This window comes from Lepisma saccharinum, chromosome 21 (genome assembly GCF_977018435.1).
Source record: "Lepisma saccharinum chromosome 21, izLepSacc3.1, whole genome shotgun sequence".
NCBI lineage: Eukaryota > Metazoa > Arthropoda > Insecta > Zygentoma > Lepismatidae > Lepisma > Lepisma saccharinum.
The window spans coordinates 21,409,337-21,434,727 of NC_139249.1; the positions used below are offsets into that span (position 1 = coordinate 21,409,337).

At 37.5% G+C, this 25,391-nt stretch overlaps 1 protein-coding gene across 6 annotated transcripts in view; it reads left to right on the forward strand.

Moving 5' to 3' along the window:
* The window catches only part of LOC146004093 (chymotrypsin-like protease CTRL-1), a 239,742-nt gene extending 218,237 nt beyond the window's left edge, over positions 1-21,505 (forward strand). For all 6 annotated transcript variants that reach the window (XM_083142729.1, XM_083142733.1, XM_083142730.1 and 3 more), the window contains 5 exons: positions 2,809-2,894; positions 4,087-4,172; positions 7,607-7,881; positions 16,553-16,710; positions 19,096-21,505. In XM_083142729.1, the coding sequence (XP_082998855.1) occupies positions 2,809-2,894; positions 4,087-4,172; positions 7,607-7,881; positions 16,553-16,710; positions 19,096-19,254 (764 nt within the window). In that variant the 3' untranslated portion in view covers positions 19,255-21,505. The remainder of the gene's footprint in view (positions 1-2,808; positions 2,895-4,086; positions 4,173-7,606; positions 7,882-16,552; positions 16,711-19,095) is intronic.
* Positions 21,506-25,391: the final 3,886 nt, after the last annotated feature.

Genomic DNA, 25,391 nt, shown 5'->3' on the forward strand with positions numbered 1-25,391 from the left:
TTTACTAACTTGTTGGCCAGTGCTATCACGGTCATATTTATAATTATTCTTTAGTTCAGTAAATAATTGATTTATGATTATCAGCTCCATCTGTTGGTTACTTATAATATCTTTGAGGAAGTCAGATGATAGGATCATTGAACTCGATACGTCACACAACAAAACACTGCAAAATCTTGATACCCAATCAAAACTAAAGCCAGGAATAATGTTTTATGACGGAAGGGCTACCGAAGAGAATAAGCTAGTAAGTAAAAGAATAGACGCATTAACATTTTTGTTAATTTTTAAAACTACGGTTCGCCCATAAACAACATGCAATGGCAAACATACAATGGAAAATGCTTCAGAAATTATAATAACCAAACAGCAATTCTTTCAACAGAAATTCAATTCGACATTTTCACATGATTTGAAACGCTATCCTGAATTTTACGAGTGTCTAGTGAAGTATAGGGGAGACCGGGGCACTTTGTCACAATTTTCACATTTTATTTTTTTGTGGCTCTCACGTAAGGCCGAAAATTATAATTTTTTACATGAAAATACTTAGTTATCTTGTGCACAACATATGTTCCTCTGTACAATATAACTCATCCTGAACTGGACTTATTAACTCTTCTTTATGATCAATACAGTTGTGACAATTTACCCCATATGCGGGGTAAGTTGTCACAATATCTGGGGCAAGTTGTCACATGCTATTCTAGTGGCAGTTTCATTAAATAGGTATATATTAATTAATGCAACTCCTAGAAAAAGACTGGCAATGTTACTAGCACTAAATACTTAGCATGTAAAAGAGACTTAAAATATAATTAAATTGAAAGGTAAATTATGCTAGTTAAACAGGAAATAAAGTAGGTGGGCCTGTATATTTTCTTCATCCCAAAAGATACATATATTGTTGCATCAATCTTTGTAGGTAAACCAGAACTTTCATGAAAACAACACTAGCTTACAGAGTAGCTAATGAATCAAAACTACAAACTTAAAGGTTACACAAAACTGTTTCAGTAAGAACATTTGCAAAAGATAGGGCCTACACTTCCAACACAATCAATTTGCCAGTGGCATTCAACTTTCTTGTGATTTTAGAGTTAATAAGTTGCAAAAATATTCCTATATATATTAATATGTCTGAAGCTTGTTTTAGGTATGATACTAGTAGGTCTTCCTCATGTTCCGAAAATACATGTTGAGTAACCCAATGTGAATTAGCATTGCCCGGACTGTAGTTCACTATCTGTAACACGCGCACAAAATCTCGCCAATGTTCTGTACTGGACATGAAATTCTTTGGCAGCTTTACGTATTGATACGGGGTTGTCGTTTCTTTTCACGGCTCTTGCTGCAGCCAGTAGGTCTCCCATGGGCGGGGCATTCCTCTCAGTCTTTCTCTTGTATGTTCTCACCATTTGCGAAGCAAGAGAACCACTTGTTAAAAGAGGAATACACCATTTGTATCATTACTAACACACAGTGGGGCACATTGTCACAGTGACAACATGCCCCGTCTTATTTGTGACAACTTGCCCCACGCGTCGTAGTTCCTCTTTTTTAAAAATATCTGTACCAAGCAATAAGATTAAGCGCATTCAGAGTACCACATTATGAAGCTCTATTTCTAAACTACATAACACACACGAAAATACTTACCACTCACGCTTCACGAACACACAGTAGGAAAATTCCAGGACTCAAAAAATTTACACTGAAGCACTGAAAACAGACAAAGCTCAACTGACTCAGCCACGTGTTTCCCGCACACTTCTAAGCGAGTATAGTTGAAAGTGATATCTAGTAGGTAAAAGAGAAAGCAGCACCAGCTCACTGACGTTTAGGCTTTTCTCAGAATTGCTACTGTGACAATGTGCCCCGGTCTCCCCTACTCTGTGGCGGAACAGTGTTTCAGTAGCTAAGGTCTATCAATTGGCTTCACAAAATGGTTCTTTACGATCTATAACCCATTTACATATGCTGATTTTCTCTCCGGGTGGGAATTGAATTCATTTACAATTCCCAGATCTTTAACCCCGCACAAACCTGCGATTGTTTAAAGATCCAGGAAATCATAAATTGTAATTGGTTCCGTAAAAGACCTGGAACCTTTTTTCTCGCATAATTTAAATTCGGTCCAATTTGCGTATTGTTCAATTTCAATACGGAACTTGGACTTTATTTAAACTGATCCGGAAAGAAAGTTTCCTGGACCGTATTTAAAGGTTCCTGGACCGAATTGAAATACTTTACGGATAAGAAGGTTCTTTACGGTCCAGAACCCATTTACGCTTCCTGATTTTTTCTCCTGGACCGGAATTGAATTAAGACAGTGATGATTAAATGGAATTGATGAAGAGACACTGTGTGAAGCTGGGATTCGAACCTGCGAACTTCGGTGACAAGATAGAAAGTCACCTCGTCGGCAGTCAACTTTCTATACTCTGTCCCGGCTAACTCTGAAGCAAGCGAACGAAAACATGTCTCCGCGCAAGTAGTGACACGAGAAAGCTCCGCCAATGAACACGTGAGTGGAAATGGGATTGCATGAAGGGGGAAACGACTGCAGTTACCAGCCTTCGCAGCAGCATGTACTGCTTCGTTCTGCCCACTCGATTCCTCCCCCTTTCTGCCGTTATGCACGGCCTTGCTCCTCAGATTCCGGGGACAGAGTATACATAGCTAGAGGATTTTGCTTCAGAAGTTATAGGAGTGTTTGATTTTCGTTTTGGGGGATGATACTCTCTCCAGGAATTGTGAGGAAACACACTTCCTTACTTTCTCAACTTGTCTCCTCTGTGTCCGCAGGGTGTGGCGTTTCTGTAGGCAAGCTGGGCGCTCAGAGGAGGATAGTTGGAGGAGATGAAGCAGGCTTTGGGAGCTTTCCATGGCAGGTAAGTACTTTTCAATGTGCTTTAACACTGTGGAAATTGCCTGAACAGGCATGTTTTCACCTACAAACACTTTGCAGAATTTACTGCATCTCATATAAATTACATGTTTGTGAAAATATTCCAGACAAAATATACAGTACTGAAATGAAAAGATGAACAAAAGTATAAGACATGTTATAATATAGTGACTGGTCTATATGCAACCCAAATAACAATCGTGCCTTTTGGGTTGCATAACTGTCAGGAAACCTAAGGTTAGGTTAGGGCATGTGGAGTGGACGATTGTCATTTGGGTTGCATATAGACCAGTCACCTTTTTCAAACTCGGTCCACCTTCACGACCGCTTCCGTATGAGCGGATATAATGCTCAACTATGAATACTTTTTCCTCCGTCGAGAGACCCATTTCCAACAACAACTGCACAACACAACTTCCTTTTCACTACTGCGAACACGTAGTACAATATCACAGTTTGAGAATTTTTTTTTAAAAAAAAAAAACAGTCCTGGAACTTTTCTGACAAAGGTTATACGTTTGCAAAATCGAAGCACGCGTGCTCCAATGTTTCTGAAAAAAAAATTCAGGATTTGTATGAGCAGAAACAAATATGTTTCTAGAGACAGAATATGTATGCGCACATATTTTCTCATACAAATCCTGTTTCTGAAAAAATATGCCAACATTTGTCTGAGCTGAAACAAATATGTTTTCAGACATATGCGCTCACGCTTCCTCATACAATCAAATGTGTTTGAAAATATTTGAGAAAAATTGTTTAGGATTTGCATTTACTGAAATAAAACAGGATATGTACGCGCACATCTGTTTGCTCATAGAAATCCTGTAGTTGAATGGATCTTTACATTAAACACTCTTGATTGAACTTCTTTCCACTTCTTTCATGATCGCTAGTATAGTAACGTCACTTTCAAGTTTCGACAGTGGCACGCTACAGTTCATAAGTGCCCTTCTTGTCTGTATTTCAGGTCTTTAATGCACTAAAAATTTCGAAGTCAGCTCGAAAACATACAAAAAAAGGAACATTATATGCCATTCTTATAATCGCATTCATCAAATGTACAAAATAAAAGTAAATTTCGAGAATGTGTTAATGAGCAACATGTTTTTTATATCTTATATTGCTAATTGTATGTGTATATATAATACATAGAGAATTTTCTTTAATTCCAGGCGTATATAAGAATTGGTTCTAGTCGATGTGGTGGATCTCTAGTCAATAGATTGCATGTAGTAACGGCTGGTCATTGCGTCGCACGGTAAGAGACATCTATTATTAAAGAAAGGAAACACGGTAAGGGTAATAATCCTGTGAAGTAAGTTACCTTGGCATTAAGGGTAGAAGTCTGTTGCTGTTGTGATATGAAGAAATAAACCTGGATTGGTATATGTGAGACCTCTCCCCACCTATATACAATTTCAGTTGTAGGCCTAACGTTTAGGCGTTGTAATGTCAGTTTGTTAGGCACATTATTTATATGTATTTTATGAAGTTCAAATACCTCAATCTTTTCAATTTTGTTGCCTTCTTCCAATATTTTTTTTCTCCGGTTGAGGTCCTTTCCCTTCTATCAGGGTCTGCAAAGAACAGCATTTTGTTCCCTGTTTTTCCTCATACAAGGTAGTACGTAGTTTAATTTTTAAGTTCGTTTGCTAATAGTGGATAATTTTTCAAGTGTCACATCCTAATCTTAGTTCGTCAAATGCCTTGGTTACATTAGTTTAGTTGCCAAGTCAAGGTAACGTTCGCATATCTTACTATCACCCCTATATACATTAGTAGACTGAAGCATCTTCAGCATGTCTAATCAAACGCGATTTCATACATTACATGCTACAGGTTTCGTAACGAAATGATACAATATACCTAGAAAATTGTATCAACTTTGCTTCAAAACCATGTTTTAATTAACTATTAACTTAGTAGTTCATGGCCTATCTATGCAGTTGTCCATTGCAGTGGGTAGGACATACTTATTCTATGCTTTCATGGCCAGCAGAACTTTGCAGAACTTGTAGAGGGGCAATAACTAGTCCATTATAATCGTTTATAACTCTTTTACTAATTAGCACTGGAACGTAATGTTTGATGCAAACATTGACTCTATCTGTTGTCGGTTTAGAGTACTAAGCATCAACATGAAACGTTAAATGATAGGTGAGCTTTCGATATCTCGAAAACCAGAAAAAAAGTGAACATCTAAAATTTTCTACAAATGAACTTCTACTAGTAAATGCTTCTTTGACTTGCCATAAACTATTTTGATTGGTTCGTCCGCCTGCCTGTAGAAGGGGGATCAAATAAATGAAAGTCAGCAATTCAAACATTTTTAATGCTTCGATATCTCCGAAACTGTTTGAACCAGAAATAGTGTGTTAAAAAATATGTTAATTCATTCTCTACATGGTGCAGTATCTACTTTCTCGATCAGTTCGTCTGTTTGTTCTCTCCAATGGATACTTATCGATTCTTACCTCTCTTTAGTAAATACATATGTGAAATTTAATTAAGGAGATTTAAGCCAGAATAAAACTTTAATTTAGATTATAAAGAGAGGTTCGTATTATTACATAAGATGAATGTTATTAAATTAGATTATCATTAGAAATAATATCACGAAAATTTTCCCCCTAATAATCTTTCTGACTCTCCCATTATTATTTTATTTTATTTTAACCTTTACGTTAGTTTGCTAATAGTGGATAATTTTTCAAGTGTCACATCTTAGTTCGTCAAATGACTTGGTTACATTAGATGCCAAGTCAAAGTAAAATTCGCATATCTTACTATCGTCCCTATATAGTTCACTGAAGCATCTTCAGCATGCCTAATCAAACGCAATTTCATACGTTACATGCTACAGGTTTCGTAAAAGGAAGTGATACAATATAATAATTTACACTTACCAGTAGCAACTAAAAAATGTAAAAAATTGAGGATGTAAGTATAAAATTAAATAGTCAGAAACGTCTATTTAATACGAACCTAACATTATACGTATAAATGTGTCTGATCTGATTGTGGCCACTAGCGTACGAAGGATTTTTTTTGGGGGGGAAGGAGTTGAAATTGTACGTAATGGTCGATATTACATATCTGCGTTATAAGGGGGGGATACACTATAAAATATTTCGTAATTGTCATTTTTAACCTTCATAATGGGGGGGGGGGGTCATTTACCATTTTAGTTTTTCCCGAGATCTTTACTGCTTCTCTTTGAATTTTTTTTTTATTCTCAAAATTTCTGGAGGAGCTGTAGCCTCATCATACCCTTTTGTGTACGCCAGTGACTGTGGCTATAACAAATGAAAGTCAGCATGTTTAATCTTCAATATCTCAGAACTAAAGCTACAATTATGTGGTATGGTGTATCGTAAGATACAAAAGCTATCAATTCTAGAAAATTTTTCGTATTGGTCCATCAATTTGTTCATTTTAACAGCCGAACAATTTGATATCTGTTGATATCTGAAAGAATACACAGTGCTGGTATAGTGGGGTATTTCTTATCTCCATCACCCTGTCCGTCTGTCTGTCAATGGAAATGAAAATTACACAATCAACATTATACCAGTATATTAGTAACCAGTAAAAGAAGATATATTGTTGGTAAAATGCCCATAAGATAATAATATTAAAATCTGGCTCCTAAGGAAACTATCGATGCTACAAAGATGAAACTTTGTATAGTGAATTCAATTAAATTGCTACTTAATCATGTTGTAAATTGTCCCCACTAGCAGGTCCTCAGAAATCAATAACCAATAAACTGGCGGATGTGGCAATGTATATAATGGTTAGACCCATGGAGTATATTGCGGTTGTGTAGTAAACTGAGCTCCAACTTCTCTTTTGGTAACATTTGAAAACTAAGTTTCGTACGTGACACCTTCTCATGTTTGTTTTGGGCAAATTAACTCGTTCAAATTTCCTTACAGGAAGTGATGTGTACGATATTTTTGCGATGACGAGAATATTAATGTCCAGGCTTTGAAAAGCCTTGCTTTTATGTATATAGATTTTTTTCTTCTAAATTTATTACTTAATATAACATCGTAGTTCTTACTTAATATAACATCGTAGTTCTTTGAAATTCTGATATGGATAAACTGATTCAATAACTAGGTGTACTTGCAAAATAATGTAATTGAGTGTCTGTTAGAATGTTTATTATTATAAGTTCATATATGTAAAATAAACATTAATTGATGTCTAGAGATTTGCCTTCATCCAAGTAAAACAATAGATTTTTACATTTTCGTTGTACACTCCTTTTCAGATAAAATGACACATACTTCAACTGTAAAACCTCATAAAATGTGCCACTTTATGTAAACAGGAGTATACAAAGAACAATGTATGTAGTAAGACTTGAACTTGTTTAATTTGATTGTACTTAGTAAAAATTAAAAATTTAATTTATACTATATTAATTTTCCTGTTAATGCAACATATTTTTACTTCGATCTGTTTTTCAACTCTCTTCCACAGTCCATGTTAAATTACTCTGATTTCACATCGTTTCATTTCATATTTTCGAAAAATATCCTCTCCACAAGTAAGATTATTTCATGTGGTTCTTAAAGTGAAAATATGAATTGTGTAGATACAAGGATGCCTCTAAAACGAACGGATTCTTACATACATCTTTTCTATCTCTTTGCACGATCCCATGACGTTCGCTCATACCAGAGCATCGCCACGTCAAGTTCAGGTGACATTGGGAGATTACGTCATCAATTCTCAGGTGGAGCCACTGCCTGCATTCACCTTCGGGGTGCGAGACATCAAGGTCCACCCTTTCTTCAAGTTCACCCCTCAGGCAGACAGGTATGACGTCGCAGTTCTGAGACTCGAAAGGCCTGTGCAGTACATGCCCCATATAGCACCTATATGTCTACCAGAGAAGGGCGAAGACTTCCTGGGGAAATTCGGTTGGGCTGCAGGTTGGGGTGCCCTGCAGGCAGGTGAGTATCACACCTTTGTTTCTTTCAGCTAATCTTGGGCGAGTTGAGTAATGCTATCGACATGACAGTTCTGCAAACGACATGAAAACTTGATAATATGCTTTGTCAGGGGCCTTCAGAGATAAATCAGGGGGTACGAAGGGGTGCTTACGGACACCTTAATTTTCATCAGCGTGTCCTCCAGCACCCCTTTTTCATAACCTATTGTCAGCCGAAAATACTGTTAACTCTTCGCAGATATAAAAGTTTGGGGTAAGCAAAAAATAGTTTTTAGCGAAAAACAATTGACATATTTGGTAATCGTGCAAATTTAGCTTATGATTACCAAAGAATTTGATCAAAATTACCAAATTTAGTAAACGCTACTACTTTATTTTCGTTTAATTACTAGTTTCTACCGAAAACACTTATAACCTTTACAGTGTTATGGTACACTATAACATATGAAGACCACCATATCGTCGCACTGAGCATTGAATGTTAGGTACCGAAGAAAGACCACTATTATTGTATTCTACAGAAAACCCATTAATACTAACTTGAAAGAGAAGCCGAATTTACTTCCCTGATATGTTGTGGTTAAAGCAAGCAAGAAAAATAAAGAAGTCACTAGTAATTTTCTAAAGTCTACTAAAAGTCCATTGATATTTGATAAAGGGACAAGAATACATGCAAGTTTAATTTCTTTTCCATTATTTTCAACTTCGCACTCCCTACATTTCATCCCGCACCCCCTCAGCACCCCTAGATATTTGACCCTGGCGTTGCCGTTGATCTGGGGGCTGTGTCCGAAAGGTTCAAAACGTAGGCTTGAATTATGGAAGTGACGTCACCTACTGCATCGCCAATTAAGCAACCGAGCCCGCAGCATGCAGTACTCTACAATGCAGACTTGATTACTGCAATCGTTCACACGCTTGAAATCATGGAAGTCGAATGTGAGGCCAGATGTTGGTTGTCGTTCTCCTATTGTAAGCATAAGAACTTTTTAGAGCGTATGTGATTTATATGACAAAAATCAAATATTTATAACAAGGGGAAGAAACTATGTGCTCTTCGTTTCATCTACTCATTTTATTAAGAGCTGCAGTCAAGTGTAATTCGAAAGATTTCCGCTCCTAGTCCAAGTCTTCAAGACTGAACTCTTGAAGTATGCTCGCTTCTAGTATTGTCTTGAACGTTTCGGAATTCAACTACTCAAGCCTCACTCTTTGATGGTTCATGTGACAAAAACAGGATGCTAAGAGCACACACACCTTCCAAACCTACTCAAGTTAAGAGATAATAGTGGGAAGTGATTTCTCATGGAGGAGGAAGCATGTGAGTAGGTTAGGCATTAGTGAGGCCCCAGAAAAGGCATAAAATCAAGATTTCAGTCATTGCTTGCAGAATTGTCCAGTCGACAGCCTCACCGTGGTAAGTTCACAAGGTTCTTTCTGTCTAGCCCCTTTTACCTCATGTTTCACACAGATTACACTCAGATGAGGCCACGTAATGCATTCCAAACACAATCATGAACACCACCTACGCTCCTGCTCGCAACTCTACATTTAAGAATACCAGAAGACTTGCACAGTACTAGAGTTCGTTCAGACCCCAAAAGACCCTCAATTTTCTTCCACAAGGTTCTTTATTTTGTTACTAAGATGAAATGGCATGTGGTGACATTTTTCGTTGGAGAAGCAAATCCAGAAAAGTGATGAAAACCAAAAATTCATTGTTCATGCATGTTATGTTATACTGACATAGAGAGCACTTTACCTGATAGCAAGGTGGATTCACTTAAATCAGGTGATTTTTTGGAAAAAAATCACTTAAAATAAATAATTTATAGAATAATGTACATGAGGATTTTATAATATCACAATCACTTTTGATGAAAGTACATAAATCACGTAATCATTTAATGGTGTTTATTAGGCTCTAAGAATTGAAAAGAGAGGAAACAAAATATATGTATTGATGGGGTGAAGCTCATACGAAAGGAAATACAATATGTTAACTCTTTATTTAAAATAAACAAAATACTACTCATGTTAAACCGTAAAAGGTTGGGAACATTTGAAGCGTTTCCCTGCTGCCATAGTTTATCAGGAGCATCTAGAGTTGGAAATTATGGCTTTGTTGTTTTCAAAGCTACAGTGATTTCTTTTGAAGCTCTCCAACTATGTTCACTTGACACTAAATATTGTACAAAAACGCACATATAGAGAGAGAGAGGCGGTAGAGATGTATGCACAAACAAGCAGAGTTTCACGCGCCCGAAAAACAGTAACTTTTAAACTTTCAAATCATTTGTAAAAAATGTGACCACGGGCAGTGAGTGTTACCAGCTCTTTTGGCAGAAGTGGCTATGTACGTGTTAGATGCTTACAATATACCCAACGCTCTGAAATGTTTATCTTCATGTATAATATGTCATACGCATGTCAGAAATCATATTTCTGTGTTTCTACTGAGCTTGGTTTATTTAAAAATATAAAAATTATAACCCGCTTCGTTGATCTGCTACAACGCTAGTAATATACAGTATACGTGGACAATTTATCATGCAGTTCGCAACACTTAGTACATCAATAGACCTCGCTGCTTGTGCCCGAATGTTATTTCAGTCCCTGCCGATTGGAAAGTTTCCCTCCAATTGAAGCAACCTCTTATTGGATGGTTCAAGGTTACCTGTTACCATTTTCGAGCCTTGCTTCCCCTGGCTATTCCCTGACCACAGTAGTGGGTCGCAAATGTTTTATCAACACGCCACAAGAGGGTGTGGGTGACCACATATCGGGAAATGACAAACATTGGAAGCTTACTGGTTGATTCTGTTGAGGTAATAGGGAAGAAATAATTTAAAATTAAAAGTAAAAAAAGAATATAATAATTTGCAACTGTAATCATGTGAGCCAGCATTGCTGACCTTGCTGTGCAGGAGTGCACGCGCATGTTGAGATATGCATTGAAGTGATATATTTGCTGTTAACTAACTGAGAAAAATGAATTAATGGTATTTATCACCTTTTCTGAGTTGAAGTATGAAGATCGGAAAAAAGAAAAAAATGAAATTATTGAATTGCTTCAGTATCTAGCTACAAGTCACACCAGTCACTTTCTTTACAACTTTTATAAGTCGTTTTGCCAGCTGATAAGGGTATTCATTTCCTTTTCTTATTACAACATCGACTTCAGAAAAAAAAATAGAAGGGGTGGGAACCAGAATTGCAGATGGGGGAGGTGACACACAAAACTTCTTTCAAGAAATTATTCAATGGCGTTTTGATTCACATTTTGTCTGTAACCAGTGGGGGCGATGAGGGGGCTGTTGCCCCCCCAAACGTTTTGCTACTTTTGCTCCGGCACTATGCTAAACTTTATCTACCAAGGGGAAGTAAACTGTCCCTGCCCCCACCACTTTTTGCACCTTGCCTCCCTAGTTTTGGAACCCAATCGACTTCACTGTGAGTTCCTAATGTATAGCACAAGAGTAGCCTGCTTTTAAATAGACACGACTATTGAGCTTAACAGCTAAGTCGATAAACATTTAGTTATAAAACATATGTTGCTAACATAAACAAACGAACCCAAGAAGTGCATTATTTTTCAGTAGAACCCATTCATTAAAATTCGACAGAAGTCTCCCTGCTTGCCAACCTGTTCTTGTCATGTACTTTCAAAGTTCTGTTTGCAAAATTTCCCAGAAATTTAAAATGAATAAAATTTCGAAAATATATTGTACTTTTGTAATTTTGCTTGCATAATTTCCCAGAAATTCAAACATAGTAAGGTAAGCCTTGGACACGCTGTACGTGTTCTGTTTGCAATATTTTACAAAAATCATGATTGGACACGTTGTGCTTTCGAAATTATGTTTGCAACATTTCTCAGATATTCAAACTTTAATAAGTCTTGATCACGCTATATTATCAAAGTTCTGTTTGCAAAATTTCCCCAAAATTCAAACAATATTACGGAATTGTGTGTTATGATAATGACGTCATTGCACATCATTTTCAAAATATTGAGAGAGTAGCCGCTTCCATAGAGAGAGGGCAATGATCCTTCCACCTCCCTCCTTAAGCATTGCATTGCTTCCTAACGTGGAAACAGTGGGTAGAGCAGCTTCGTCTATCAGAATAGAGACAATAAACAGTACGACAAAGATATTTTGTAGGTATCGAGGTGATGGGAAATCCATTAGTTGTAACCAGAGGAAGGTGCGCCGACTTGTCAAAATTATTGGGAGGACTTTGATCACTGAAATAAATTAATGAATGACTCACTCCTTCCTTTTTTTTAAGTTTTGGCCTCAGTGTTCTGAATCTCGTAAAAGCCCATGAATTCCTCAAAAATATCAAAAATTTCATTCACTGTTCGAATGCAGAATGTCAATTGTTCACGGATGGATATGTCACAAGATTCGTCAACCATAATAGCAAAATATTCCCAACTTTTCATATCTGCTATCACGGAACGCAAAACAGATCTCCCTAATATATCAACGATATCGTTCTGAATGTCATGTAAGAGCCATTTGTAGCCCGAACTCCCATCCACTCCCCTAGTTCATGCACATCGTCTTTTGAAACTCTTTTTAGTAAAAATGTTAACAATACTCATAATTATGTACTTAGTATATAGTAATAAGTCATGTGTTTTGCTGCCTCTGGTCATACCCCCCCCCCCCCCGAAAGTTGATGGTTTAGCGGTCTCAGCCCCCCAAAGTTGATGGTCTAGAACAGTGGTTTCCAACTTCAAAAGGTCCGAGGGCCAAAATTATATCCAGCAGTTGATAGGCGGGCCGCATTTTTTTTTTTGGGGGGGGGGATTAAAAATAAAAAAAATGTAAATACTGAACTGAAAATTTAGTACTTTCGCATGACCTAAATTTCTAAAATGAGGCAATAAAACAATAGAATTACAAATCAAAATTGTATAATTACAATATATTTCACAAGAACCCAATACATATGGATGAATTGAAAGAAATGAAAAACACGTGTTGCCCACGGGACGAGGCGGGACAGGCCTTTAAAAATTCGAGACGAGACGAGATTGATCATGTGTCCCGAGACAAACGAATATTTTCGAGACGAGACAGCATTTCACAGCATTTCCACGAGACGAGACAGGCCAAAGTCTCGTCTCGTGGGCAACACTACACACCATACAAATAAGAATCCTTCATAGTAAGTGTTCAATGTGAAAATTGAGCCCGATCTGCTTTTTTTATTAAAATTGTATTTGAATTTCTGTATTTGAAAGTCTCAGAAGGTGAAGCAGTGAAGAATCTGCCAGTCTGCTTCTGTAGCAGTTCTTGATGAACTTCATTGAAGAAAAAACACTTTCACACGTGTATGTGCTGCCGAACATCGATGTCCTTCTTTGCCCAAAACTACGAAGGTTTGGAAAGCGTTCTTTTGAAAGGTATTTGAAAAACTCTGGCCCCTTTTCTTGCCTAGTTTGAATGAACACATCGCCTTGCAAATCACGCAATTCAAGTTGGAAGAAGATATTTTATTTTTCAATCTTAGGTTTTTTGGAGATATTTTTCATTTCGATATTTGCACAAACTTTAACAATCGGTCATAGTACAATCCGAGTTGGAACACTGGAAATCTCTTCATACTTCGTGCGTAGTAAAACAGATCTCTATAGCGCTACTCTGCAGTTTGTTTCTGAACACAAAGAGTGAAGCCTTCGCGGAAGCAGGCGAGTTCATTCCACATAGCGAAGGGATGGAATGCATGGTGTGAAGAGAAAGTTACGTCACTTTAGATTCTTCTGATTATCATTATTGACTGCAAAATCAATTCTACCTGTGATATTGTCTTTCTTCACAGAGCATCCGTTCCTTCAGTAAAAAAAGAACGTATTTTAATAAAAATAAATAAAATTAATGTATTTTGCAAACTGGCTTCGCGGGCCGCAGAAAAAGACAACGGGGGCCGCATGCGGCCCGCGGGCCGCCAGTTGGAAACCCCTGGTCTAGAACATTTCAAATGTGTATTTAAAGTTAAGTTCATGTGGCACAATTCAGAGTAAACTTTACAAGAGAAGCAAAATAATACATTAGATCCTCTTAAGTAGAATTATTTGGGGGCTCTGCCCCCACATCGTTAATATTGGGGGCTCGAGCCCCCCCAAGCCCCATGGAGTCTGCGCCTATGACCAGAGGCCGAATTGGAAATAAATTACTGCCGGTAATTGTGTCGCGATTGTTGGAAGGTGTCCGTTTTAGCCACAAACTCATTTTTCACTTGCGACACTCGCACGCAAAATGAATATGTCGCACAAATCACACCAACTGAATGAAAAAGAAACATTTTATATAATACAATAACAACTTAAAGCGTTTGTTCTTACACTTTAATCCACGATGAATAGAATCGAGATGAGAACTGAAAATGTGCCTGGACAGTTTAAACGGATAAACCACGTGACTGTACATTCTTGCGTATAACATTTTAAATAATTTTGATCAATCAAAACCAAATAATTGTTAAAGGGACAAACAGTTAATGTAATAATTTTAATTCTCCTATGCAAAAGCGAAGTTCATATTATCAGCACTTATTTAAATTACTATTTTAAATGCAGACACTATTGTTGCGTTTCTCATGATGTGTGATCATCAAGGAGCGCCAGACCGTGGACTGCGGGGTGGGGACAGTGTTGCCACAATATGAGGGCACAATTTCCCTTTCCAAGGGGCAAAATTTCCCTCTTTGGTCCATTTTCCCCCTTCACCTAAGCAAATTATATAATAATAATAATTAGTAGTAATGGTAGTAGCAGCATTATTAGTGGTGGTGGTGGAAGCAGTAGTAGTACGTAGTTAAGTATTACGTTGAATTCGTTATTCGTTTGAAAAAAAAATCACATTTCAGTTTCATCACTTCCTGACCAGATGTCCCAGGTTTGAATCCTAGTCAGGAATCCATTTAATCGTTAATCCTCATCGTTACTATTTATCCAAAGATGCATAAAAGCAAGTTCAATAAACTTAAAGGAGCAGAAACAAGCAGGAATAGCAAAATAAATAAATAACATAAAAATGTGGATATGAAATTCAAAATTAACATAAACTGTAATAATGTAGTCAGATGACCTTAAAATTTCCCTGCAATTGTGGTATTCTTCATCGAAATTCCCTTTTCCCTTTTGGCTAAAATTTCGGTCCGAATTTCCCTGCAAAAGGGAAATTTCCCGTCATGTGGCAACACTGGGTGGGGGGAGGAGTGCAACTTAAAGGTGCAAGAAGGAGAGAGCGAGTACAGCTGACCACTCAGGAGAAGGTTGAGTGAAAAACACATGTGGGCTCGCTGTAACCAGTGCAGCGACGTAAGTCGTTTAGGGTTACCAGAAGTTCTCTTTTACCCGGACAAATCATGTTTTTCAGGTACTAAAAATGTTCCGGGCGGGTTTTTAGGAAAATTTGGAAATATCCTATTTTTTGAGGTATAGACAGCTGCTTAACTTCAAGATTAGTAACAAAATGTTATTTGTAAACAATTGTTAATATTGTTTCCGTTTTCAATTTCAAAGTAAAGAAATACGACACTCTCAGTTGCAAGCGCAAAGAAAATAAACTTTTCTTGCAACAAAGAAAAATTGTTGGACCTTTGCGTCTCTTCTGTTGTCAGCGCCGAACCGCGTGAGGTTTTGATTTCAAACCATTTGTGACATCTACCGCGGACCTTGGTGATCAGCAAGTTTCTGACAATAGGTAATAATATGCAATACGCCGCGGCTTACTTTGATTTGAGTTTCAGGTCAGAATTCAGAAATAAACAGTATTTTTTAACTGCCGTACTCTTAGTTGTTACATGGCAGTGGAGATCAGCGATCTGAACCATGCCAAAATGCAAATGTGTTTTTAGTGACGTCTTACAAAAACAGTTTCCTGACTTTAGGCCTGGAAGAAAAAACTCCGAGGCAGAACGTCAAATTATGTTATTCTTTTAAAGTAAGAGACCAAGCTTCACAACCGTATAATATTAGGAGCATAGTGAATAAATATTGGAATATTAAAACATTTGCCTACAATGAGGCCTATTATTAGTTATACGGAAACGGTGTAAAATTATTTTACAGGGGGGTGTGATCTATAAGCCCACCAAAACACCAGTAAGCACAAAACGTGTGTCTTCGTCTAAAGTTAACAATATTTTGCAATCTAAAAATGCCTTTTTTTTTTAAAGTTTGTCAACTGGTAACCCTAGAGTCGTTGCCGTATATTCTTTTAAAATTCTTTGAAATACAATCTAAATAATGCACAGGATAAGCAATACAAAAGTACTCTGGCCGCTGAAAGAAAAGCAGGAAACTGTTGCTGCGGACACACGCTCTGCTTGATTGACGCAAAATAAACTCCCACCCACTTCGAAAAGCCGCAGCGAAAGTCTTTCTGCTACCCCTACAATCTGCAAATGGACCGATCCTTTCCTTCACACCCGCTCCCCGTCATCCTTCGTTTGGGGATTTTCTCGTGAGCGGTGAGCTGTACGTTGTTGGCCATTGCATAGCTACTTGTGCGATCAGCTCCAATAAATTTAAAAATTTACTGCTGGTATGCTTTCTGGCATCTTCATTTTCGATCACTTGTAGTAACTACGTGTATTAGTAAATATCTGGTTGCATCTTTATGATATGTGTGAGTTGGATGTTCATTTTCCAGGTTCGCGACTTCGACCAAAGACCCTGCAAGCGGTGGACGTGCCTGTGATAGACAACAGACTCTGCGAGAGATGGCACCGCTCCAAGGGCATCAATGTCGTCATCTACGATGAGATGATGTGTGCGGGTTACAGAGGAGGTGGAAAAGATTCCTGCCAGGTATAGCCTAACAACAAGAATTAAATTGTAGCTATTTCACATGTATTAGAAAGGATTCTTTCCAGGTATAACAACAAGAATAAAACTGTAGCTATTTCACATGTAGGCCTATTAGTTTCCACAACTTAGGGAAAGCTTCTTTTATGCAGCAACAGTGGCGCATGTCACACTGTGAAAAGTACGGTGCAAAAAAACCTCAAGGTTTGCGTAGCAAACACTCAAAACTTGGTGTACGAGAACACCACCTTTGATGATTTGACATTGTTCAGCACCATTCTTGGTGTCTTGCTACACCATTGACTTTCAAACAGCACCAAGTAGAAAGCCTTTAACACAGGGTTGTTAAAGGTTCAGAAATTTTAATTAAATTCAATTCCGGTCCAGGAGAGAAAATCAGGAAGCGTGAATGGGTTCTGGACCGTAAAGAACCTTTTTATCTGTAAGGTATTTCAATTAGGTCCAGGAACCTTTTTTCCCGCATCAATTTAAATACGGTCCAGGGACATTTTTTCAATGTAACAATACGCAACTTGAACCGAATTCAAATTGTGCGAGAAAAAATTTCCGGTCCTGCTGTGAAACCCAATAGAACCCATTAGAATTTATGGGTATCTGAACCCTCAACAACCCTGCTTTAACATTCTTCCTATGTCTCTTCAAGTGGGGTGGCGACTAAATTACCACCATTTTTCATGAATGTAGAAGAAAATTGGTATTTCATCAATTAATTTAGTACTAACATCATAATCATATCATTATTATTGCTATAATGCACTTGTATGCTTGTAAGTAAGTTTATGTCAACTTGCATATTTGTTATTCTTTAATTTTTGTCTTATCTTTTGTTATCTTCCTTGCAATTTGAAAAGCTTAATTTTTGCTGTCTTTCAATTCACTTGCACACGCACTCGGGAATTATGCGAAATAAATAATATATAATTCTTCCAATCAAAATCAGATATAATATTTATTCAAAGTTAATGATCATATACTTAGTAATACACACACATACATACACTTACATAAGGTTTATGCAGTGGCAGCGAGGGGGCAGTTGCCACCCAGTTTTCGCCACATTTGCCCCCGCAAAATCTTATCTACGAAGGGTAATGTATTATACGTAAATTTGGATGCATATCTGAAGACTTAGTTTGCACATTTCTTGGCTTATTACTTTGTGCGTAGACCTAGTTTCATTGTTAACCCTTTAGTACTATGGCCGCTTATAATGACCCACCCAGCTACTATGGAAGGGTCTGACAGACAGCTGTTTTGCTATTTTCAACTTCTAACGCATTTTACGTGACTTGACATGGTTATAGAAGACTATTGTAAAGCAGTTTTTAATCATTATTGTTTAGTTAGAGAAACGTAATGTAATTTATGCAAAGAGGAAGAAAATCAATCAAAAATTGCAACAGTGGCTCCTTTATTTTTTAAATTTCCAAATTCTTAAAAATTCTACAATTTTATGTTGTCAGAAGAGAGGTAGTTCAAAGTACATAATATTTAATATTTTGCTGAAATTGAAAATGAATTATGAGCCTTTTGAAACCCAACGTAACAAAAAACACACGACAAACTAAAGTCTGTCAGACCGCTCGCCGAAATAGAATTCAAGAAGATTTGAAAAGGAAAAGCAAAATCTCGTGACCTTGACAGCATGTAGCCAACACCCCAACTGAAGGGTATGGAGACAGATACACTTGTGGTTGAAAGGGTGCGACAAATAAAGTAAAAGATAAATTCATCGCAGTTTGAGAGACTGTCAATAGTATTTTACAAGAGTCAAATGAAAAAACTTAAAAGTCCAATAAAAATTTACATGAGGTATCAACTGCTATTTATAAGACAATCCCATGGTTGCAACACTGATTAAGTGAGCTTCAAAATGACATTTTTGTTACTTTAAAAATGGCGCCTCCTCTACACACTTTCAACAGTGAAGATGAGTGGTTTCTTGCCCTCTGTCAGCCTAAAATTTACAGAAATTTCTCGGCAAATGATAATTCAATATCTTTGTGCATGCTTACCACACCAGCAAATTTACTAATGGAGGAGAAAGTTCGACAATGGCCTCAGTTTGCAGGCAGATGTGTGGAAAGGCCTTCGCAGTGGACATAAAGTGACTGCACGTGGACCCCAAAGACTTATTCATCCTAAGGTGTAACTCAAAGTTGAAAATATATGTAGATCAGCAATAGGTCTGTGCTAAAATGCAGCGAACTTGTGGAGCCCTACATACAGAAATGTACCAGATTAAAAACAAAAACAAATTAAGGGTTTTATTTGATTCTCCCTTGTAGTTAAGGTTAAAACACATATGAACAAAGTTTCAATCAATCTAAATCATAAATTTGATTTCTTTTTCCTTGTACTTTCCAGGGAGATTCCGGGGGTCCTCTCATGCTGGAGAAGGCTGGACGATGGTATCTGATAGGCATCGTCTCGGCTGGTTATTCCTGTGCACAAGTTGGCCAACCTGGCATATACCACAGGGTAGCACACACGGTTGATTGGATTTCCTACGTTGTCAACTCCTAGTGACATTTGCAAGCTCCGCGTTGTGAGCTTTGTGAGAAATCGAAACGACAGACGTCTTTGCGACGTGCGTTTGTTTCTCGACAATATCTTGCCCAAAGGCCGTGTTTATTGCGTTTTAGGCAAATGTGATGTGTGCAAGATACCGTTCTGAAGATGGTGCGCTAGTGATATCGATGAGAACGCTGAGAACAGCGCTTCAGTTCAGAAGGAATGTATTTTTAAAAGTTCCGGTTGTGAAGACGGTAGGTTGTGTTCCGAAGATATGGTCTGACGCTCAAAGTGCAAGGAGTCGCTGAAGATATGCGTCATTTTCCTCCTAAAACTGAATACCAGTGTTGACGACATTTATTATAAGTGAGAGAAACCAAAAAAATGAATGAAAGATGTTGCTAGATATACACTCATAAGTGTACACCAAATGGTACTGAAAGTAACAATGGTAGCCTATCTCTTTCTCCCTTGAAAGAAAATCTAATTCTATCTCATTCTTCAGCCCCTGCTTCATAGTTAAATTCATTCTATACTTTACATGGTATCCTACTTGTCTAAGATTATAAATAGCTGTTTCTTATACTGCTATAACACTAATTTTAGACATGCTTGTAGAACTTACACATTTGCTTGCACTGTGCAAAGTGTGATATCCACAACATGTTACACTGAACTTACACCGCTCAAAGTTGCAAATTCTTCAAACATGTCAAGATATTCCTCAGGTTGAATTTTTTTTCTTTTGTTTACTTTCACCTTTTCTCCTTAAAAGTGCCTAGTACAAGCATTGGTTTGTAATCCTGAAGGCTGTCTTTCTTGAAGAAAATCGATTTAGTTCTGTGACACTTCGCAGATTCAAAAATTATTTTCTCTCTCCTTATACACTTGGAAATGCATGACGAATAACCATCAAGTAAGCTATACAAAATACTTCTATAATTTGCAATTCAAGATTGCATGCAATTTGCAATTGCTAACACTTTTGAACATTAAAACCAATGATATCTAAATACATGATCAAAATTATAACCTGTCTTTGGGACTGGATGACGCATAAACTTTTTAAACATTTGGTTTTTAATTGTTATTAGTTCTGATTACATAAACTTTCAATAAGTCTTTTGACACTGTATTTGTGTTAATAGCATGTTGTTTCTCGCGATTGTATACACGGAAAGATAGGAATATCATTGTATTTACATTATGACATTATATATTTCCCAGATAAAAATAAAGAAACTCAGTACATATTCAGTCAATACGATTTGATCCTTGAAATTAAACATATCTAGGTATGTTATTTTTTCAATGATAGGAATTAAAATGTTAACAATGAACAAAATATGAATAATTTGTACAAATACTTAACAATGTTCCTGGGATTGAATTATGCAATCATAAAGACAAAAATTAATAGCTATATGTCGTCACCTCACATCTTAAACGTTGTTAAACATCTTTGATTACCATGTCAATACCATATCTAGGAATGGTTACCAACCAACTAGTCTTTCTCTTGAATAATTGGATATGTGTAAGTAAGTGTATTTGTTATAATTATTCTGATTATTATTTTAATACCAGTGAATTGTGAAGATGTGTTTAGCTCTTCTACGATACTATATGTCTTCCAATCAACCTCTACAAAGACATAGCTTGACTGAATGAGGTTGATATATATTTTTCTACTGTGTATATATATATATAAGTTTATAAAAGAGAGATGTGAAAAATTCTTTACTTTTTGCTTTTATCTGTAATCGAACAAAAAAATTGTTGTTATATATTTTTTAATATTTTTAGTTTCTTTTTTAACAACTGACAATGACAATGTATACGTAATTTCGATTACTGTTTTGTTAATGTTACTAAAATTTTATCTAGATTCTTATTTAATTTTCAAATATTTGTGTTCAAACTCTTCACAGGTACAAACTATATGAACTGTGCCAAATACCTCAATAAATGTTTAAGAAAAAGGACAAGGATAAAGAAAACTAAAAAATTAGATAAAACAAAAAACGATTTTATAAAAAAAATTAGTGTGAGTATCGGAGAGTGCACTATTTTCTAGATATAACACAGATGTCACTAAGTTTTATGACAACGCTAATAATGTTGTATTTTTCGTACTGTTTTTGTTGTTCTTGTTTTATTCCTAAAAATGTTCTTGTTTCAAAGTGGTATGAATGTTCATATGCAGAATGAAAGTATCGAAGAGAGTTTGTACCATATTGTACATTGCGATTGAAAGTTAATACTGTACATACAATGTGTAATTATGTGAATAAATCATTTCATAGTGAAATACAAAAGTATGGTATTTTTTAATGTTTATTTTACAGCGTTTTTCATGTGCTGGAACTAGTAACAAAATATGCTAGTGGTATTTTGTCTTATAATATAAAGCAAGTGGCCGATACTGTTGGGTGCTGAATGCGTCAATCAGCAAAGTTCGTGTTCTTCAGAGTGCCAAGAGCCTATGCGTGATGACATAACCTAATCATATTCCTTGAATATCACGGACGGACCCACCTATAGAAAATCCACCTTGAGTCTGTGATATAAGCAGTGATGTGCATCTACGTGTAAATAACGATAGTCTACATTCTACACGTAGACTATTTTATACAAGTAGATTATGTAATCTATGTAAACAACATGGCGAAAGGTGATAACTTAGCAAAGGGCGCCGTGGAATTAAAAGAAAATTATACTGCGTATCAGTTGCTGATGTGTAAGGATAACTTTTCATGCTCTTTCTTCCAAATTCGAACAATTTCTCACCTAGGAAGAAACCTAATAAAGGAAATATTCTAGTGTTTTATGGAAAAAAGACCACTCTTGGATCCCGACTGCCATCTGTTGTCTTCCTTGCATACTATTTATCTTCTTCCATAGTTGATGATGGAAGAGAAGAGAAATTTTGTTGTAAATAGGATTCTTTTTAGTTCGTTAGGAACCAATATAGTTGAAAATGTCACTTTCCTTTCATGAAATCCTTGAAAATTAATTTTAATGCAATTTATATTGTCTACGTAGTCTATGTAAACTACAGCCCAATGTAATCTATGCGTAGACAACGCATGTAGACGTAAACTTATAGTCTACGGCACATCACTGGATATAAGTCAGGATTATGAATCGGAATCATTTTCCTTGTCGTTTATCTTTGAGAAAGCATTTCTGTCAATAATATTCTTCTGGTTTCCTTCCTGCAAAAAAACAATTAGAACAAACGTCCTGCCATTTGCAGCACAAGGGGATGAGTGAAGGGGTGCTTGTCCACCTGTTCTTGTCAGGTCCACACCCCCTTCATCACCCCTAATTTTCATCTCAATAATAGTCTAATAATAAGAAAAAGAAAAAAAACGTTACCTAGTATAATGTGATGTGCTATTCCATTTATAGGCAATAGACATGTGCAAAGTATAGCTCCAGACAACATTATTTATTTACTTTTTTACATTTTACTTGCGATTACCGCTACATTTTTTTAGTACATTATTATTAAAAGACACTATCAATAGTTTGTTTCTACTAAATAGTTAAGCGATATTTTCTAAAAAAGATAACAATATACAGGGTCATCCGTTTGAGATGCCAGAAAAATAAACCGTTATCTACAAGAGGGTAATGTAGATATCTGTGAGCAGTTTGTTGTAATAGAAGCAGAAAGGATGTAAATTTCGAGTGAGTGGAGGTTTACAGTCTTCAGCTGCATGGCGGCAGTAGCATGCATGTAATAGTCGAAAAATTTGCATACCATATGACATACTGTGTGCGCTGTTGTAACGTGATCACCACTTTTGTTACCATGCACATTAGCGCCGCCATGTGGCTGAAGTCTGTAAACCTCCTTTCACTCGAAACTTACATCCTTTCTGCTTATATTACAACAAGCTGCTCGGAGATACGTACATTAACCTCTTGTATATAACTGATTACTTTTCTGACATCCCAAAGGGATGACCCTGTATATCGAACTGTAAGGTTAGGTTCACAAATGAAAGATTCCAAACACTGAGGAAAAGGAATTTCACAGTTTATAAGAGTTTTATAGTATGTCTCTCTTTCTTGTGTGTATCTACAACCTTAGTGACAATGAAGTTCGACCAGTCACAAATATAGGAGTGCGTTGTGAAAGAAGGAGAACACATGCATATGCTGAACATATTTTATTCAGCAGGCTACATGGAACAAAGGAAAACATAAATTTCCGCTGCAACGCAGCAATGTATGGTGTCCACACAAAATAAAACATTTTCGTCCATCTACACGTGACATTGAAGTTCGACCACTGTTAGATGGGATCCTGTTTACCATGGTGTGACACCGCCCCGTCGGCGAATAACTGTGGCAATGCGTCGGGGCATGCTGCGGACGAGTCGTTCATGGTATTCCACATCGATGCGGTGCCATTCCTCCTGCAGGCAGGCGATAAGAGCAGCCACTGTCGTGGGTCCCCTCTGTTGCACACGTCGCTTAAGAACACGCCACACATTCTCAATGGGCGAGAGGTCGGGTCTCGATGGTGGCCATGGCAGAGTTCGCACGTGATGGCGAGTCAACCATTCTCTTGTCAGCCGCGCTGTATGAGGCCTGGCATTGTCGTGTTGAAAGTTGAAACGCCGCCTGTGGAACAGGTGCCTTCGCACTGTGGGAAGATGCCGCTCCAGCATGCGTGTATAGGCGTGTGCATTCACAATGCCCTCACAGACGTGTAGTGGGCCAACCCCAGATGCCGTCATGCATCCCCATACCATCACTGACGCGGTTTTCTGTACCCGACGTGCATAACATTTTGCTTCATTCTGTTCCTCCTTCCGACAAATGACTGTTTTCCGTATTTTCCCGTACACAACATTGAAAATGGATTCGTCCGTCCACAAAACACTGTTCCACTGCCGAAATGTCCATCCCCAGTACATTCGTGCCCACCGTAGTCGATTGCCTTTGTTCAACATGGAAGGGAAGGGTTTACGTTTCGCCTTGTACATTCGGTAACCGCATCGCTGTAGGTAACGGCGAATGGTTCTGGTTGACACTTCAATGTGAAAGCGTTCTCGAGTCCACAGTCGTAATTCGGCCGCAGAAACATGATTGTTGGTCTGGATATAGCGCCTAAATATCCGTAGGTCACGCACGCTCAGCAGGCGTTTTCGACCGGGGGCCTTACCTGGCTCTGTAGTACCCGTATTTTTGTGGTGTTTGATGATGCAGTGGACGGTTGACTTGGGTAAGTTCAGTTGACGCCCTATTTTCCGTTCACTGAGCCCACCCCGTTGCAACTCCACCACTCTTCTACTCACGGTGTTGTCAATAGGTTTGCCCCTGGCCATGGTGATGATGCACTGCGGTTCCTCGGTGCACAGCACGCGCTTATATACGGCGGACTGCCTTATCGTGTCCGTGACGTCATGCTTCCATCGAATGCACCACTATCTGGAATTTTCCGTATGGGTCTGGTGCCTGGTCGAAGTTCAATGTCACGCGTATAATTCCCCGTTTTCGTTCTTTACGTGCCCTTGGGTGCAACATGCTGGGATCACGATTCTTGCCTGCTCACACGCCTCCTCTTACACACATGCGTCACTTCTGCGGGTCACCCATTCCACCGCCTATGTTTCTGTGCATTTAATCACGTATTCCTTTCTGGTCGAACTTCATTGTCACCAAGGTTGTATTACACTCAAATATGATATGGTGTATATCTTCCTTGTTGCCACATGTACAGTTTGGGTTTTGTACAATCCGGATCGTTTGTAAATGACTTTTAGTAGTTGTATGTCCTGACCTAATGCGATTTAGTAGTACTATCACATTCCTTGTACCTTGAACTTTTGTAAACCAAGGCCTGATTCTATTGAAATTAGCTATCCTCTGATAAAAGCTGCCTGCATTTTGAAATTCACCTTTGCACCATTCTTTCCAGTTTTCCTTCAACTTTTTCTTCACCCTCGGTAGAAGGCCAGACAACATTACCCTCTGTTGAATAAAACTTCCTTTATTTCTTTCTGTTTTATTCTTTTATATTCAACAAGACAAATACATAAATGAGCGTTTAAAACAACTCGAGTAGAGATGACTGTGCACACAATTTATGACAATTTAAAGCATAACTAAAACTTGAATATAAACTACAT